The 18,029-nt window shown below is 37.0% G+C and overlaps 1 protein-coding gene across 9 annotated transcripts in view; it reads left to right on the top strand.

Annotated features, from left to right (window-relative positions):
- MPDZ (multiple PDZ domain crumbs cell polarity complex component) overlaps positions 1-18,029 on the top strand; it is a 159,808-nt gene that overhangs the window by 88,774 nt on the left and 53,005 nt on the right. For all 9 annotated transcript variants that reach the window (XM_043486468.1, XM_043486475.1, XM_043486471.1 and 6 more), the window contains 4 exons: positions 2,407-2,691; positions 2,945-3,068; positions 10,176-10,374; positions 16,241-16,345. In XM_043486468.1, the coding sequence (XP_043342403.1) occupies positions 2,407-2,691; positions 2,945-3,068; positions 10,176-10,374; positions 16,241-16,345 (713 nt within the window). The remainder of the gene's footprint in view (positions 1-2,406; positions 2,692-2,944; positions 3,069-10,175; positions 10,375-16,240; positions 16,346-18,029) is intronic.

Genomic DNA, 18,029 nt, shown 5'->3' with positions numbered 1-18,029 from the left:
TTAAAAATAAAACTCAGTTGTTGTTCAGCAACCAGAAATGTTCCTGAAGTAGGCGTGTGTTGTCTGCTGTGTGGATGAGCTCTTTCTTCATATGTGTCAGTGTTAACTCCTTCATGAATAATGCATGGAGATTTCTGTTACATGGTTTATAGTGAACCCCAGCTAACAAGGGCAACTTGACCTCTTTTCCCGGTGGAAAGTAGTTTTGATTGCCACCTTTATTTGAGGAGTGGTAAGGATGATCTATGCTAATTATTATGATTAATTTAGAAATACAGAAGCTAACCACTATTCTAGTAAGTATTTTGTGGTTTGTTTTTTTTTTTTTTTGGTAAGACTAAATGTTGGTTGTATGAGCCAACAGGTTATTTTTTAGGTTTTGGGAGTGTGGAGGATGATACTTTGCTATCCTTTGTTTCTAAGGATTTTAAAGATGTCAGTTGCTTGCATGATTTTCCCACTTGCCTCAATTCTTTATACCAGGAATGTTTGATAATTCCAGAGAAACAGAAAAGTGATTGAAGAGACAAGTGTAATAAATTGTGTTGAAACCATTGATTGCCAATTTAGAAAAAAAAAAAAATGAAAAGGATGCATATCTCACACCAAACTCTGAAAAATAAATCTAGATGGGTTAAAACTGTATCTGAAAACAAACCATTTACAAAGTTGGAGAAAAATACTAAAAAATATTTCATTTATTCTGTGCAGAAGGATGACTTATTAAACAGCATATAAAACCAGAAGCATAAAGAAATTGACCAGTCTGATTGCATAAATAATAAAGAATTACATAATTCTTGGTTACATAAAGCATTAACTTTTACACGTGTATGTATAAGACATATACAGACTTAAAAGACAATTGACAACCTCGGAAATACTTGCAGTATATATTACAATGACTCAGAATATGTCAATGATGACATATTTACTGACATTGGAAATCTCTCATGTTAAGGTATAAAGATACCTCAAAAAATCAAGTAGGAATATACTATTTAGTATTTATATTGGTTTAATTTTTAAAAATGGATATGAATATGTACATATGTGTGCATGTGTACTTATACATATATATTATACAGATACATAAAAAACTCTGATGAATAAACACCCAACTAATGGAGCCATTTATTTCTACTGAGGAAAGGACTGGCAGAATGAGCAGTGAAGGAAGACTTTCATACTGTAATCTGTGTGCAGTATGGTTCAAATGATTTTTGATAATATATTCATACACTGATTTTATACTTTAAAAACATCAGTAAAAGGATTGAAGGAACAGTTGATACATTTATTCAACAGCAGTTCATGGGACAATACTTGTCCAAAGCACAGAAGTGATACAATATATGTGTTGTAAGTAGATAATATATATTTATGTAGAGCTGTAGAATTTTAGAATTTCATGGAATTCTAGAAATTGTTTTACATAAAGCCGAGATCAAACCAGTCAATCCTAAAGGAAATCAATTCTGAACATTCACTCGAAGGACTGATGCTGAAGCTGAAACTCCAATACTTTGGCCTCCTAATGCGAGGAGCCCACCTATTTAGAAAAGACTTTGATGCTAGGAAATATTGAAGGCAGGAGGAGAAGGGGACGACAGAGGAGGAGATGGTGGATGGCATCACCAACTCGATGGACTTGAGTTTGAGCAAGCTCTGGGAGTTGGTGATGGACAGGGAGGCCTGGCATACTGCAGTCCATGGGGTTGCAAAGAGTCAGACTCGACTGAGTAACTGTCAACAACAACAAAGAGAAGTTCTGTGATGTTGTTATTAATGAAGAGCCTGGATTGGAATCTACATCTTACGACAACTTTTCTTAGTACTATTCCTTCTGCTGCAATTTACAGAGTACTTAAAAAATTCCCTATAAAAATATGGATTGTGTGACTTCTGTTTGACTACATAAATACCTACAAATCCCTATCCAAATAATTTTTCTTGGAGGTTCTTGTAAGTAGAGACCTCTCAATCAATGTCATATTCTTTATATTCTGAATCTTAGAACGAATAAGAATTTCAGAAAGATTGGAAATGAACTACTTTTTAAATGAGATTTAGAAATATAAGTTATCTACTTTCCTATGTATATGGAACTCTGAATAATTTTATTTGTGAGTATAACAAAATATTGTATCTTAATAAGCTTAAGTACTAGTATATTGTAGTATGACTCATTAGTAGATGTATGTTTTGTAGGAAGAGTATACGTATTTATAAAAATAAACATATGCAACATATAAGCTGAGCAGTGAGTTTGTACATCTGCTAATACTTTTTTGAGTAATAATTATGCTGTGTTTGTTTTTCACTAAATAGTTTTTCATTAAGATCTTAGGAAGTGCATTGATAGAATTCTGGCTGTAATTTTTGTTTTTGTTCTTTAATCATCAGGATATTACTGAAAATTCCTCAGATTCAGTACTTGATCTGCAGATGTCCTTGGAGGAGCTATATGCCCAAAATCTCTTGCAAAGACAGGATGAGAGTTCGCCTTCGGTGGACTTGAACATGGGGCCGGCTTCTGGCTTTGCCATGAATGACTATACCCCTGCAGATGCTATTGAACAGCACTATGAATGTGACAGCATCAGAGCATGGACTGAGTCTCGCCTACCCAATGAAGTTGTATCACGTGCAGAGCTGAATTCTCCTGTGCTGACTGATTCGACTGGAAAGGTGACATTCTAAAGATACAGTCTGTGTGTGATGGTGAGGTTGGGAGCAGTGAAGGGTTAGCTTACTCTGGCTTCTCTCTCCATTTGGAGGCAGGGCTCTCCCAAGGCTCAGATTTTCAAAAGACAACCTATGAACTTGTTGTGTAAGTTCTTGCTGAGTAAAGCCCAACCAGCTAGAGAATATGGGTGGTGTTGAAATCATACTCCAAAGTCTAGTTTTCCTTTCCACGTGACTTATTTTTATTTTCTAACAGGGCTCCAAGTTCTTAATTCCACAGGGTTCCCTGGCCTCTGCTGCTGAGTGCGTCATGCTCCAAAATGCACCCAGAGAATCTTTCGAGAGGACTATTGCGATAGCAAAAGGCAATTCTAGCTTAGGTAAGTTTCTTTTCCACATACCCCTTCCGTCCTAACCCCCTTGCCAAGAGGAAATGTTGAACATAGAGTCAATACTTTTAACTGTAGATAAGAAAATAGATGTGATAAAATTTACCATAGTTTTAATGTTAATTCTTTTTGTACTCACTATTGTTATCTGAAATGGTCAACAGGTTTACTTCAGACTACCTTAAATACCTCACTGTCTTATTAATTATCTAAAAATATTCACAAGCCTCATTTCCATTCAAGTGAAAGATATACAAATTGTGTATGAGACAGAAATTCAGGAAAGGAATTCTTAGAAAATGAGAAGTCGGCAACTTGGAATTCTAAATTATTTGGAAAAGTAAATTATTAATTTCTTTGAATGGTACCAGTTATGCGTGCATTAGTTTGTATTTAATTTCTTTCATTCACTGAAATAAAGACTAAAAAGACCGTCAGCTGTGTCATTACCAAAGCATTAATGCAATTCTTCGACAGTCCTTCCCAGGTGTGAGGGTTTTCCACACATAAAAGATCGTGACTGATTAAAAAATCTCAAGTCTTCTGATTTGGGCAAAGAAGACTGCCTGTAGAAATAAAATCCTAATTACACTAGCTAAAATTATTTCAAAGCAGCTCACATTTATACTCCTTTTGACTTAGGCAGTGATGTGATTCAGCTCTGTGTTAGGTGCTCAGGACTGAAAATAGGGTCAGGAATCATTTCCCCCAGAAGCCTGATTGCAGTCTCAGACTCTGTGGTTAGCTCTGTGTCAGAGGTCTTCTTTCTCTTAGGATGTAACCAGCCATTACCCTTTATGTTGGTATCTGTGGTGGGATTTGGTTTCCTTGTTATATTTGGGACTTGGCAGAGGAGTCGAGCAGCAACACCACTGTAGCTGGTGATCGGGATTCCAATCTGTCTCCTAGATTTTGTTCCGTTTGGTGGTGGCTGGGTCCTACCAACAGTAGCTAAAAGGAGAATTGTAGCAGGGAATTTCTCCTTCATTATAATATCTCTTATATATTACATTTAATAGAATGATACAAAACTTAAGCTACAGAACTTTCTCTAATCATTAATTATGGGATATGTGCTGTAGACAGCTAACTGTGACAGAAGTATTTCATCTGCTAATGCAGTGTTTGTGAGAGCATGTTACTTGGAACACTAGTTATGTAGGATGTTAACGGGAGTTACACTTGGGTTCCAAGTTTGGGATGTGATAAACTTAAGGAGACAGGTGTTTCTGTTCGCATCACTCAGTAGCTTTGCACTTGTGCCTTGTGTATCTGTAAGAACATGTTCCAAAATGCAGCATTTCTCACACATCATTGGCCACAGAACCCATTTTTAAAATTAACTCATAAGACAGAAATTTTGCAGAGCCTGTATGAGAAACCCTCTTCTAGCTTATGTATTTACTCAACCTTCAAACATTATTTCTGTATTCTGGCCACTATTCTAGACACCATGATATAATTCTTTTCTTCAAGGAGCATGAGTTTAAGAGAGTTAGACTGACCGACTTACAGGACCCTCATTGCATTAACATATCATACCTGCTATGAGTGACATTCACACAGAGAACACTGAAGGCTTAAATGAAGGAGTAGCAAGCCCTCCTCTCCAAGTTTGGAGGAATTTAGAAAGATATTAAAGAACAGAAGATGTTTGATTTCATCCTGGAAAAAGAAATAGATTTTACCACCTAGTTGAGGCATTGGAAGCTGCTAGAGCCAAGGCAGAGATTGTGAAGCATCCCTGAGTTTGGTGTGGATGAAGCGTGGCACAGTGGAGGGCAAGATAAGAGTTGAAGCTGAAGGAGTGGCAAAATATGTTACATTTAGTTGGTGGGGCGATGTTATTTGCACACATATGTACACATAGGTGTAGTGGCCTTTGAAAAATTTAATTAAAGATTTTTGATAGATCTGTTGTACATTGGCTAGTTACGTTGTATTAGAATCTGAAAGGTAAAAAGCAAAGGTAAAACAGTAAAAGGAAAGTGTTATCTTTTCTTCACTGATGAAGTACTGGAACATAAGCAGACTCAGGAATTTCTCTGGAAGAACTCAGCCCTTAAAAGGTGGAACCAGAACTCAGGCGAGAATCTGTCTCTGATTTTTTGCTCATCACACAAGACACCTGAGTCCTTAAGTCACCCACAGGCTGTGTTAGCACTGTTGTAATAACAAGCGTTATTTTGAAGCTGAATTACAAGCTTGCATTTAGCCTTTGGAAAGTGATGTATTTGTGGATTGGAGTAGAGATCCCTTTTAAAATATACTCTGTGCATTTTCTTCTGTTTCTTTTTTTGTACTTTATTGAGCACTTCGAAAGGAACATTACAGGTGCTCTTCTCAAAAAATTCTTTGAATAACCCCAAACGTGGACAATTATCCGCATTGTTTAGATGAGTAAACTGCAGACCAGTGTGAGGTTAAGTCCGTTGCCCAAAGCCACACTGATGAGAAGCGCTGCAAGTCAGATTTGGGACCAGTTGTCTGTTTCTGCAGTAGATGGCTTGGACTGTTGTCCTGTACATCTTTCAGGACAAAACTGAGAGATCTTACAAGTTGCAACCAAAATCCGGTCCGTAAATATTACCTTGAAGTTGTTGAAACCTAGAAGTGATCGTTTGGTGAAAGGAAAGTATAAGCTGAGCTAACTGATGTCAACCTCTTTTTTTAATATGGTTGACCTGACCTGACAGCTTTCATAACGGGGAGAGTCATGTGTTAAATCTGCTGTTAAGAAAGAATTTAGAGATCATGTTGGCCATAGCCTGTGAAAACTTGTCCCGTGTCTGTGGCTTGCTTTATTGTAGAATGCGTGGTGCCAGTGAGAACAAGATGATGGGTGAGATTCCCAGGATGGGCCACTGAGTTAAATTGTGTTTTGTAGTCTTGCATTTTTTTTTAAACTATAGTTGCCTCGTGGGACTTGGTAGTTAACATGGCAGCATTAGGGCAAACCAGAGTGCTTATTGAAACATTTCAGAGCCAGCCTCTTTGCTCATAAGAAACCCACCTCGTTTGAAGAATTGTCTAAACTTGTTTGTTGGTTTATGATAAGCAGAGGTGTTTCCTTAATGACAATATACGTAAAACTCATTTGTATGAGTCTTAACAGAATCTTTTAAAGTATATTTGATTAATAGCTCATTTCTATCTGCATATGGTAACTAGAAGTCTGGGTGGCTCCTTTCCAGGCATGAAATATCAGGCTGGGAACATATTGGAGTCAGGATCATTTCTTTAAAAATATTTGAAATATCATGTGTAATGTGGTATAATTATAGTTAATATTTGGGCTTCCCTGGTGGCTCAGATGTTAAAGAATCTGCCGCCGATGCAAGAGACCTGGGTTTGATCCCTGAATCAGGAGGATTCCCTGGAGAAGGGAATGGCAATCCACTCCAGTATTCTTGCCTGAAGAATTCCATGGACAGAGGAGCATGGTGGGCAAACAGTCCATGGGGTCATGAAGAGTCAGACATGACTGTTAGAGAGGATTTCTTTCTTTTAAAATTTATAAAAACCTAAAAATGAGTTAGTGGCTTCTCTCAAAGACTTTGTGAATACCCTTATTGACTTACATCTCTCCTTATATTGTTTAATCATATAATCTTGTTTTGAAAGGAACTTTTAGTACTTGATTTTAAATGAAATTATATTATTTTATGTTAATTTTAAAATTTCAGTCAGTTCAATTCAGTTCAGTCGCTCTGTCATGTCTGACTCTGCAGCCCCATGGACTGCAGCACGCCAGATTTCCCTCTTCTTCACCATCTCCCTGAGCTTGCTCAAACTCATGTCCATTGAGTTGGTGATGCCATCCAGCAATGTCATCCTCTGTTGTTCACTTCTTCTCCAGCCTTTAGTCTTTCCCAACATCAGGGTCTTTTCTAATGAGTCGGCTCTTCGCATCAGATAGCCACAGTATTGAAGCTTCAGCTCCAGCACCAGTCCTTCCAATGAATATTCAGAATTTATTTCCTTTAGGATTGACTGGTTGGATCTTCTTGCAGTCCAAGGGACTCTCAAGAGTCTTCTCCAACACCACAGTTCAAAAGCATCAATTCTTCGGTGCTCAGCCTTCTTTATGGTCCACTCTCACATCCATACATAACTACTTGGAAAAACTGTAGCTTTGACTAGATGGACCTTTGTTGACAAAGTAACCTCCCTGCTTTGTAATATGCTGTCTAGGTTTGTCATAGCTTTTCTTCCAAGGAGCAAGAGTCTTTTAATTTCATGGCTACAGTCACCATCTGCAGTGATTTTGGAGCCCAAGAAAATAAAGTCTGTCAATGTTTCTCCATCTATTTGCCATGAAGTGATGGGACTGGATGCCATCATCTTAGTTTTTTGAATGTTGAGTTTTAAGCCAGGTTTTTCACTCTCCTGTAGTGAAAAAGAGTAGTATGGTGGTGCTGTAAACAAAAATGGGGAGGACAGATGGAGAAATGAGGGTAGAGACTAGGGAATAGGGAATAGTAAATAGGGAATTCAGTTTTATACTTACTAGGGCTGTTTCCTATGAATCATCCAGAGACCTTGTCAAGAGCACAAGTGGATATCGAAATCTGGAGCTATTGAAGTTCAGATTTGGAAATGATGCAGTAATAGGTTAACGTTTACATTAGTTTAATTCAGCTGACTACTATACATTTAGGCACTGTGATAGGCACTGCAGATAAGACTTGAATACAAGCTTCTTAATAATTCTGTTATGCTTTTTTAAAAAAATTATTTATTTTTGTTGGTCTCTGTGATGGCTCATATGGTAGAGAATGTGCCTGTGATGCAGGAGACCCACGTTTGATCCTTGGGTTGGCAATATCCCCTGGAGGATAATTCCTTTAGAGTGCTGTGTTGGTTTCTGCCTTACAACATCATGGATCAGTCATAACTCTGTGTGTGTATGTGTGTGTGTGTGTGTGTGTAATGAATCAAAACTATATATGTATCCCCTCCATGTTGAGCCTCCACCCAATTCCACCCCTCCAGGTCATCACAGAGGCTGGGCTCCCTGTGTTATATATCAGCTTCCCAGAAGCTATCTGTTTTACACACGGCAGTATGTATGTGTCAATGCTACTTTCTCAATTCATCCCACGCATTGTGTCCGTAAATGCATTCTCTGTGTGTCTGTTCCTTCCCTGCAAATAGGTTCATCAGTACCATTTTCCTGGATTCCATATATATGCTTTAATATACTATATTTGTTTTTCTCTGACTGACCTCACTCTGTATAACAGGTTCTGGGTTCATCTACCTCACTACTGACTCATATTTCTTCCTTTTTATGGTTGAGTGATAACTACATTTTATATATGTACCACAACTTCTTTCAACTTCTTTATCCTTTGATCTGTGGATGAACGTCTAGGTTGCTTCCATATCCCAGCTGTTGTAAATAGTGCTGCATTGAACATTGGGGTATATGCGTCTTTTTGAGTTGTGAATTTCTTAGGATTAGTGGGATTGCTCAGTTATAGGATAGTTTTAAAAGAAAACTCTGTACTGTTATAGTGGCTGTATCAGTTTACATTCCGCATAACAGTGCAAGAGGGTTCCCTTTTCTCCACATCCTCTCCAGCTTTTATTGTTTGTAGGTTTTTTGATGATGGCCACCTCACATCAATCAATCCTTTGGCATCAGGTGGCCAAAGGATTGAAGCTTCTGCTTCAGCATCAGTCCTTCCAGTGAATATTCAGTACTGATCTCTTTTAGAATTGACTGGCTTGATCTCCTTGCAGTCCAAGGGACTCTCAAGAGTCTTCTCCAACATCACAGTTTAAAGGCATCAGTTCTTCAGCGCTCAGCCTTTTTTATGGTCCAAAGCTTAAAAAGTTACTCTTGTTCTTTTCTATATAATCTGTAGAGATTATTAAATTCAAATTAAATGAATTTGAAAATCATGCTTTTTAAAAAAATATTAAGGTATAGTCGATTTACAATTTTGTGTTAGGTTTTAGTTTACAGCAAAATGGTTCAGTTATAAGTGTACATAATAGTTTACATTTACTAATTGCAAACTCCCAATACATCCACGTGCCCCACCCCCCGCCCCTTGGCAACCCCAAGTCTGTACTTACTGTGAGTCTGTTTCTTTTGTAAATAAGTTAATTTTTGTCATATTTTAGATTCCACATATAAGTGGGATCAAATGGTATTTGTTTTTGTCTTTTGGACTTAACTTAGTATGATGATCTCTTGCTTTATCCTTGCTGCTGCAAATGGCATTATTTAATTTCTTTTTATGGCTGAGTACTATTCTATTGTGTGTATGTATGTGTGTATATACATGCACATACATGTACATGTACACACATATATGTATATATATGTATATGTATACATGTATATACACGCATACATACACACACACACACACACACCACATCTTTATCCATTCATCTATCTTTGGACGTTTAAGTTGTTTCTGTGTCTTGGTTATTGCAAGTGGTGTGCTGTGTATTATAGATGGTGTGTGTAAATCTTTTTGAATTACAGTTTTTTCCATACCTAGGAATGGATTGCTGGATCATATGACAGTTCTGTTTTTTGTTTTTTGAGGAATCTCCATAGTGTTTTCCATAAGGGCTGTACCAATTTGCATTTCTATCATCAGTGTGGAGGATTCCCTTATCTCCACATCCCCTTCAGCTTTTGTTATTTGTAGACTTTTTAGTGATGGCAGTTCTGACCAGTATGAAGTGGTACCTCATTGTACCCATTTCATTTGCATTTCTAAATAATTAGCAATGTTGAGATCTTTTCACATGCCTGTTGTCCATCTGTATGTCTTCTTTGGAGAAATGTCTGTTTAGGTCTTATGCTCTTTTTTTTGACGGAGTTGTTGGTTTTTTGGTTGTTATCGTTGTATGAGCTGTTTGTATATTTTGGAAATTAAGCTCTTGTTGGTCACATCATTTGCAAATATTTTCTTCCAGTCCATAGGTTGTCTTTTTGTTTATGGTTTCCTTTGGTATGCAGAAAGCTTGTAAGTTTGATTAGGTCTCATTTGTTTATTTTTGTTTTTATTTTTATTGCTGTGGGAAACTGTGAAAGTCATGTATTTAGCATGTGTTTCTCCTTTTCCATAGGAATGACAGTAAGTGCTAATAAAGATGGCTTGGGGGTGATTGTTCGAAGCATTATTCACGGAGGTGCCATTAGTCGAGATGGTCGGATTGCTGTTGGGGACTGCATCTTGTGTATTAATGAAGAATCTACTATCAGTTTAACCAATGCCCAGGCACGAGCCTTGTTGAGAAGACATTCCCTCATTGGGCCTGACATAAAGTAAGTATCATTTGGACCATAGTTTGGCTTGGGAAATAAAGAAATTTCAATCTGTTAATCAGAATTTTTTTCTCAGTGCATACTTCTGTTTGATATACAAAAATGATCATATATTCAATACTAATCACTGAAGAATTTGACTATTCCTGAAAAGTTATTGATTGCATTGATTGTAGACTTTAGAAAAGTATATCTGCAATCAGTAACATCTTAATACTAACAGTATTGAAATACAGTTGACCCTTGAACAACACAGGTTTGAATTTCTCAGGTCCAAATATGCATAGATTTGTTTCAGTAAATATGCAGTTGGCTCTCTGTGGGCTTCGTATCCTAAGGTGTAGCCAACCTTGGATCCAAATTTCCACCCGAGATTGACTTAATCCGTAGATGAAGACTTGTGGATACAGAGGGTCAGCTGTACTCTGGCATTTCATATATAAGGGATTTGAGCATCCGTGGCCTTTGGTATCTAAAGCACCTGGAGCCAATCCCCTACAGGTACCTAGCAACCAGCAATATTTCAAAACAATGTTGGCTTCCATTATTATGTTTAATTTTCCAGTGATTTCTACAAAAATCTTTATACAAGATATGAGATCTCTTTTATTGAGCAGAATAGTCCACACTTAGGAACTTACATAGAAGTTTGGATTGGCCTCAAAATAGCAAATTGCAGTACCTAATGATCTGTATGAAGACTCCCAAGTAAGCCAGATCTTTAGGGGTCAGCCATGGAAAAGATTGTATAGAAGCAGTCTGACCCATAATTTACCCTTTGTTGAACTGCTTTTCAACCCATATAAGAGAATTCACAGAAATGCTGTTATGGTCTGATGGTAGCTCATGCAGGCTAGTGTTGGAAGAAGAATTTAAATGTCTCATCATCCCATAATGTACTAAAAGCATGTCATATATGTGGTTTGTTTTTTAAATCACTAAACATTTCTCGAGCCAGCATAAAAATCACCACATAACCTTATTGTCACACTTCAAGAATGTAATAGCTTGCCTTTTTTTCCCTCTATCATTAATAATTGAATATTTGCATTTAATGTATAAGGGATAAAGTAGTAAAATAAGAGTTCAAAAAAAGATTGTTTACTTTAAATTGATATGATGAATACTAGTATGGGAGACTTTTTTGTATTAATATGGTCTTACTGACTGCATTCTGTACTATTATTTTATAAAATACATATTGGTAGAGCTTAGGTAAGAAAGATTGTACCTAAAATGTGTTTTTCATTTATCCATTGATAAAAAGCAGAAAAATACATACTGTTTAGTTTAGAGTGGGTTCTGTTGTCTTATAAAAAGGAGATTTTTATTTTTAGGGTGGAATTTCACTAATGGGCTTTCATATTTTTAGTGCCTTTTTGGCTTTTATTTTATAATAAACAGATCATCAGGTCATGTGACACTCCCATGATTATTTTATTAATCATGCAAGTAAGAGTGAAGATCATTAAAAATTTCAGTGCCCCTACAGTAAATGAAAGAGAAATGTTAAGTGCTTTCCTCACCACTTGCAGGCTAGTGTCCATTCCTTTTCCTTCAAAGATGAATGATAAGGATCTACATGCAGACTCTTTATTTTAGAGGTAATCTAAACAGATGACCTCATGACTGATCGTTTGATTTATTATGTGATAATGCATGTCTTATGTCATGAACCCTAATGCAAGTCTCCTGTCCACTTTTTGGCACTCTTGAGTGCTAGAATTGGTACTTGGTTTTAACTTTACCTCTCAGTTGTAAATGTACCTCAGAACTTAAAAACTGGCCAGAAAATAAGACCACTGTGACAATGATTTAGCTTAAATCTTGTACCTAGTCACCTCTAGAAGAGCTGAAAAGCTATCCAGTACGTTTTCAGGCTACAATCTTTTTCTCTTGTACTGTTTTGTTTTGATTTGTTTTGTTGTTTTTTTTCCATCCTCTGGTGTAGCACCAGAACTTACCCATTTATGCCCTCAGCAGGTTTATTATGACTGTAAAGGGTATCTAGAAATCCATAAATATCGAGATTCAGAAATAATTGCTTTAAGATCCCAGGAAGCAAAATGTAATGTAGTATCTTACATTTGAAAGAAAAATAAGAAAAATCCTACACCCTTTCTCCTCTGGAAATCAGTCTATCAGTCTTTCTTAGAAGTTCACATGGGTGCATACACACACACACGCTCACAAACACACCCACAAATCACTTTGATTTCTTCTCAGGTATACTATTAAAGCTGTGATTTACATGGCTATAGTTTTAACTCATTGGGTAAATGATAAAAAGAAATGAGAATAATAGAATCCTTTTTCAAGTAAATGTGTCAGATGATAAAACAAATAGTCATTTAGATTGACCAGGGCCGAGCAGCATGTTCCATACATTTTGCATGAAGTGGTTTTGGCCCTTTCTTCTCCCTTTTACTTGCTTTCACAAACAAAAGGTTTAAAATTACTTTGAAAACTATGTGGGTGATTTCTCCCAAACCGAAAATCTAATCCTTTCATTACTGTGAATGAAATCATGACTTTAAGTGCCAGTCAAGTGTTGTAGTCATTGCCTTGATCTAGGCTCCGTCCATGCCTCTTTTTGTTTTTTCATGAGGAAGCTAGCTTAATCTGGGTTAGTGGTGGAGAAATGTATTGTAGGTACTTAATAAAAAAGTACTTTAATTGTTTCAATTGCATAACCGATTGGTTTTAGTAAAGCATTGCTTATTGAGACAATGAGCTGGCTTTCTTTTTTGCCGTTTAATAGCGATGGCTAGGACTGAACTGAACGCGTGTGCCTTCGTGCATGCCTGGGTAGATAATTTGTGTTTCAAGAGTTCAGAAACAGCCAGTTGAAGTTCCAGGTTTCATTATTTTCTATGGAAAACCAGATGTGAAGCCTCACCAGAATGCATTCTGTCTCACTTCACACTCCACCTTGCCAGGGGCGCTTATATTTCTGTAATAATAGCCAGGGTTCTGTGCTTCACAGCAGCTGCTTGTAACATCTGCCAGATAATTACCAAGCTGAATCTGAATTCACCTGCCTTAACCTAAAGTGTGGGATGAATTCCTGATCAAGGAATAAAAGATTGATTGCAGTTACATTTTTCTGTGCTTGTTAATAATTACTGCTATAGACACCAGTGAAGAGCAGATGCTTTTCTGGGGGAGGTGTAGATAGGAGGGCTGTGGAAAGGGGAAGAAACAACCAGGAGCACCCACTTTTAACTACATATGTATGCATCGCACATTCAGTACAAGACACTGACATTTGTTAACACCATTGTAAAAAGATGCCGCGGCGTATGCTTCACATTCTAGATTCTCCGCAGCACCTGCTGACGATTGAGCCCCCTTTTATGTGTGAGTATCGGTGATTCAAAAGCTCATTATGGCTGTGTGTTACAACTTGTCTGTGAAAACCACTTCGTGCTTTTGTAACATCCCTATGTGGGGTTAGATCCAGAGAGAGATTCAGTGTATATACATTTTCCTTTTTTTTTTCCTTCTTTATATAAGAGCATATTTCCAACAGAGCTATGAGATGGTTACATTTTCACATTGCACTGGTGATTGTGAACTCATTTGAAAATCATGTTTTCCCACTACTGAAGCTTTCTAGCTCTTTTGTTAGGGGGCGATCACCTCTGGATTAGTAACAGTCACATTTCAGCATCACTAATGCTGTTCTGTTTTCTTGTACTCCATGTATAACCTAAGGTTAGTTTTTGCCTTTTAGAATTTTTAACACTACTCTCAGAGAAGCCATTTTAATGTGTTTATGCAGTTCAGTGTGTGTTTTGGTGTTCTTGGTTGGTGTCTGGAGGTTTTGTATGGCTGTGTGACCAGGCGTGTATTATGATTTCTGTGCATGGGTTAATGCACTGTGGGATGCTTGTTCCAGTGCCCCTGCTGTCTGTATTGGGCTAAATATGTGAACACTGCTTTCTTTCTCACTTCCCCCTAAAATATCAGAAAAATATTTCTAAAAGTCTTCCTTAGTAAACCTTAACACCTTTGAACAAATACAGAGAAGAATTCATTTTCAACAGTGTCTCGGATAGACACATCTTTTCCTTCTCAAACCAAACTAGTATTTAATTAAAAAATTAAATACTTTGAACTGAGTATTCTTATTTTTCTTGTGTTCTAGCCTTTTTACCTCACCTAGCTTTTTTTTTCTTAAGGTTTTATTTATATGAGTTTTACCTTTACTGAACCTTCAGAAATAATTTTCAGATATAATTCAGAAATAATTTTCTTGAATAGACTTTTCAAATTTATCTTTGTATTTATTTTTCTTTGTATAAAAGACAGTCTTCTTTCCAAGTATAATGTGTTCTGCATTTTTGACTCATCATTTTTGAAGGGATAAATGCAGATTTGCTATTCAATATATTTTTGTTACACTGTGGAAGCAGTGTTTTTGTAGATGAGTAAGTAAAGTAGGGCCAGAATTAGAATACAGCTCTCTCACCTACACTAGTCCTAAATCACTGAATTATGTTGTGAAAGTGTCACAAAGTGTCATAAGGGTGCTGGCTTCTGCCAGAACTAACGGATGTGGGGGCCAAGCTGGCTGATGGCTCTGTCAGAACACGGTTTTACATGTGTGTTGCGCTTCTTGACTTACAATAGCCTCAACAAAAGTAACATCGTTTTGTGATTGGGGATATGGCGATCCATTAGTGGGTGATTTACCGTACCAGAACACTTCAGAGAAGCAACAGAACTCTGTCCTTTGACTCCAAACCTAAGCAACCTCACAGAGTGAATGCCTTTTATGGAATCACCAGTATATATTATATATCCTCCTCACTCAATAAATTATGCCATTAGTATACTTCTATTATTATATTTTTATAATATGAAAGGTAAGCCTTTATCTTTGCCTTCCAGTACTAAGATTTTGATACTTACTATCTTCATGTGTAAGCTATGTTTAGCCAGCATAATAGTCTTCATGATTTTTGTGTTGCGCATTTTTGATACGTGCTTTTGTTTCTTTGCACAAATGTCCTGAAATGACTTGAAGTCCTTTCTTTCACTGGCTATACCATGTATGAGTTTGCGGATTCGGAACAGACTGCTTCAACAGGTGTATCAATTGTGTAGCCTCTTAGGACAGCAGTAAACTTGAATTTTCAGATGTCATTTCTAAGCATTATAACTATAGTCAGCAACTTGCTCAGTGCCTTCCACATTATAGGCGTTCAGCCAGCCAGCACTTGTTGAATTAGTATGTGACCATTCAAGTGTCAGGCTTTTTCTCTGAAACCAAAATGAACATAGACATTGCTACACATTAGTAAGAGGATCTTTCTCTGCACTGATAATGGTTTAACTCAGACTTAATAGTTAATACTTTAATAAAGCTAGGATATGATTACTGATAGTACTTGTTAATGTCCATAATTACTTGTGTTTTATGGGAGAATGTAATTTTGAATGCCCAGTGTTTTAGTAGAGTTTACCCTGTTTGTTCCTGCTAAGGCACCCAAAAATCTTTGGAGAAAATAAATGTTATTACTGAAAATTACTTATCTAAGGATTTCTAGATCTCTTTAATGTAAAAAAAAAATTGCTATTAGTCTTCTCATTTGGAAATATATATTATGCTGTTTTCCTCCCCCATATGATTATTGGTAAACAGATAATTATCAGCAGCCTTTAAATTTTTAATTTCTGTTGTTTTTATTCCCTATAGAATACTTGATTGTTTTGAAGTTTAGAGTCTCTACTGAGTAAGCTGATTTAAATGAGTTGTGTGAAAAAGTAGAGATGAGGGGACAAAATAAGTTTATTTCATATTTTGGAAGATTCTCCCAACAGGCAGAGCTTTGCTTTCATGGATTGTGTCTTGTTCCAGAATTACTTATGTACCTGCAGAATATTTGGAAGAGTTCAAAATAAGCTTGGGGCAGCAATCTGGAGGAATAATGGCACTGGATATTTTTGCTTCCTACACTGGCAGGTAAGTCTGCTATGGGAATGATCCATACAGAAAGTTATAAAGAAGAGTTTTGAATCCAGTGTCAGGGAGGCCTAGCGATGAAAAAGACTGAATTCTTTTTCTCTCTTTCAAGATTTAAAAAAAAAAATCACCCCCATTTCCCATATTACTGGGCTTCCCTAGTGGCTCCGTGGTAAAGAATCCACCTACCAAGCAGGAGATACAAGTTCGATCCCTGGGTTGGAAAGATCCCCTGGAGAAGGAAATGGCAACCTGCTCCAGTGTTCTTGCCTGGGAAGGCCCGTGGGCAGAGGAACCTGGCGGGCAACAGTCCATGGGGTCACACAAGAGCTGGACATGCCTTAGCAACCACACAGGAGCAACCCATAGTACTTAAGGAGTGATCACATATTGTGGGAAATTTGGGAAAAATATGAAAAATCAAAGCAAGAAATTAAAACTGTCTTCAGTTGTATCAGTCCATATACCACTGTCAGCTTACTGAGTTTTGGGGAATTTAATTCAGATATGACTATGGTTTCACTCACTCCCTGGAACCTACAATTTGTATGGTATTGTATCTCTTTTCTCTGTCATAAACATTTTCAAACTATTTATTTGCTCATTAACGTACATACAGATTCACAAACATTTTTTTTGACCATTCTTTTTTTTTTTTAGTTGGAGGCTAATTACTTTACAAACATTTTAATGGTTTTATTTCTACTCTTTGGAGTATGTTGAGCTGAACGTCTTTGTGTATGTACAGGTTAGGTAATAAAATGTTTGGCTTTTTAAAGCCTCTTTATACACAGTGTATTGAGGACCTTTGAATAATACAGGAAATATAGTTTTTTCCTCCCTTAGGAAAGAGAAAAACTAGATTTTGATGTTGCTGCCGAGTTTAGCACAAGGAGAGAAATAATGTCAAATTGCTTTTCTGGAAAGAATACACTATACATTTTCAGCTATGGGCCTGTTTCTTCCCAGTTACATTAGCAGCTGAGTAGCAGATTTCTCCTTAAGCATGCTATAAAGAAGAAATAGCTTTGCAAACATTCTGAGGTCTGTTCACAAAAGTTCTAACAACCCATAACACTCTGGTGTCCAGTGACTCTGCAGGCATTATAACATCACGTCACTCTTCCCTCTGAAATTGTATGTGGCTACAGCTGTGCAGACAGTGTTAAAGAAGGAAAGGTTTGTTATGTGTTTAATAAAGGGAAGGAATGTCATGGCCCGAAGGGCCCCTTGAATTTTATGGGAAAAAGAGTATTCAGTCCACCCTTTGCAAAGCTCAGCCATACTTCTCTCTAGAATTTCCATCTTAGGGCTAATGACATGAATTGATTACAGCTACCTGGTACTTCCTATTAAAAAGCTAGATGCAGTAATTCCAGTGTCCCTCTGAAATACCATTTCACATGGCTTAATTAGAGAATATGACAAGATAACATGATATTCTTATGAAATTCTGAGGCCTTAAAAGCACTCAAAATGTTAACATTAAAACAAAAAAGCCACTTTCAGCATGTTGGTTCTCTCCTAGCACATAAAGGAAAAGGGCCTGAGCTGTCAATGCTGTGAATAACTGTTTCCCTGCAAAAAAGTGTATTTTCTGTTAATATAAGGATGCTCAAAACAAAATCTGCATCCTGTTTTCCTCCCTTAGGAAAGGCAGAAACTAGATTTTGATGCTGCTGCT

This window comes from Cervus canadensis, chromosome 14, assembly GCF_019320065.1.
Source record: "Cervus canadensis isolate Bull #8, Minnesota chromosome 14, ASM1932006v1, whole genome shotgun sequence".
In the NCBI taxonomy this organism is placed as follows: domain Eukaryota; kingdom Metazoa; phylum Chordata; class Mammalia; order Artiodactyla; family Cervidae; genus Cervus; species Cervus canadensis.
Note: the sequence above shows the minus strand (reverse complement) of the source record. Positions and strands in the feature narration are given on the sequence as shown.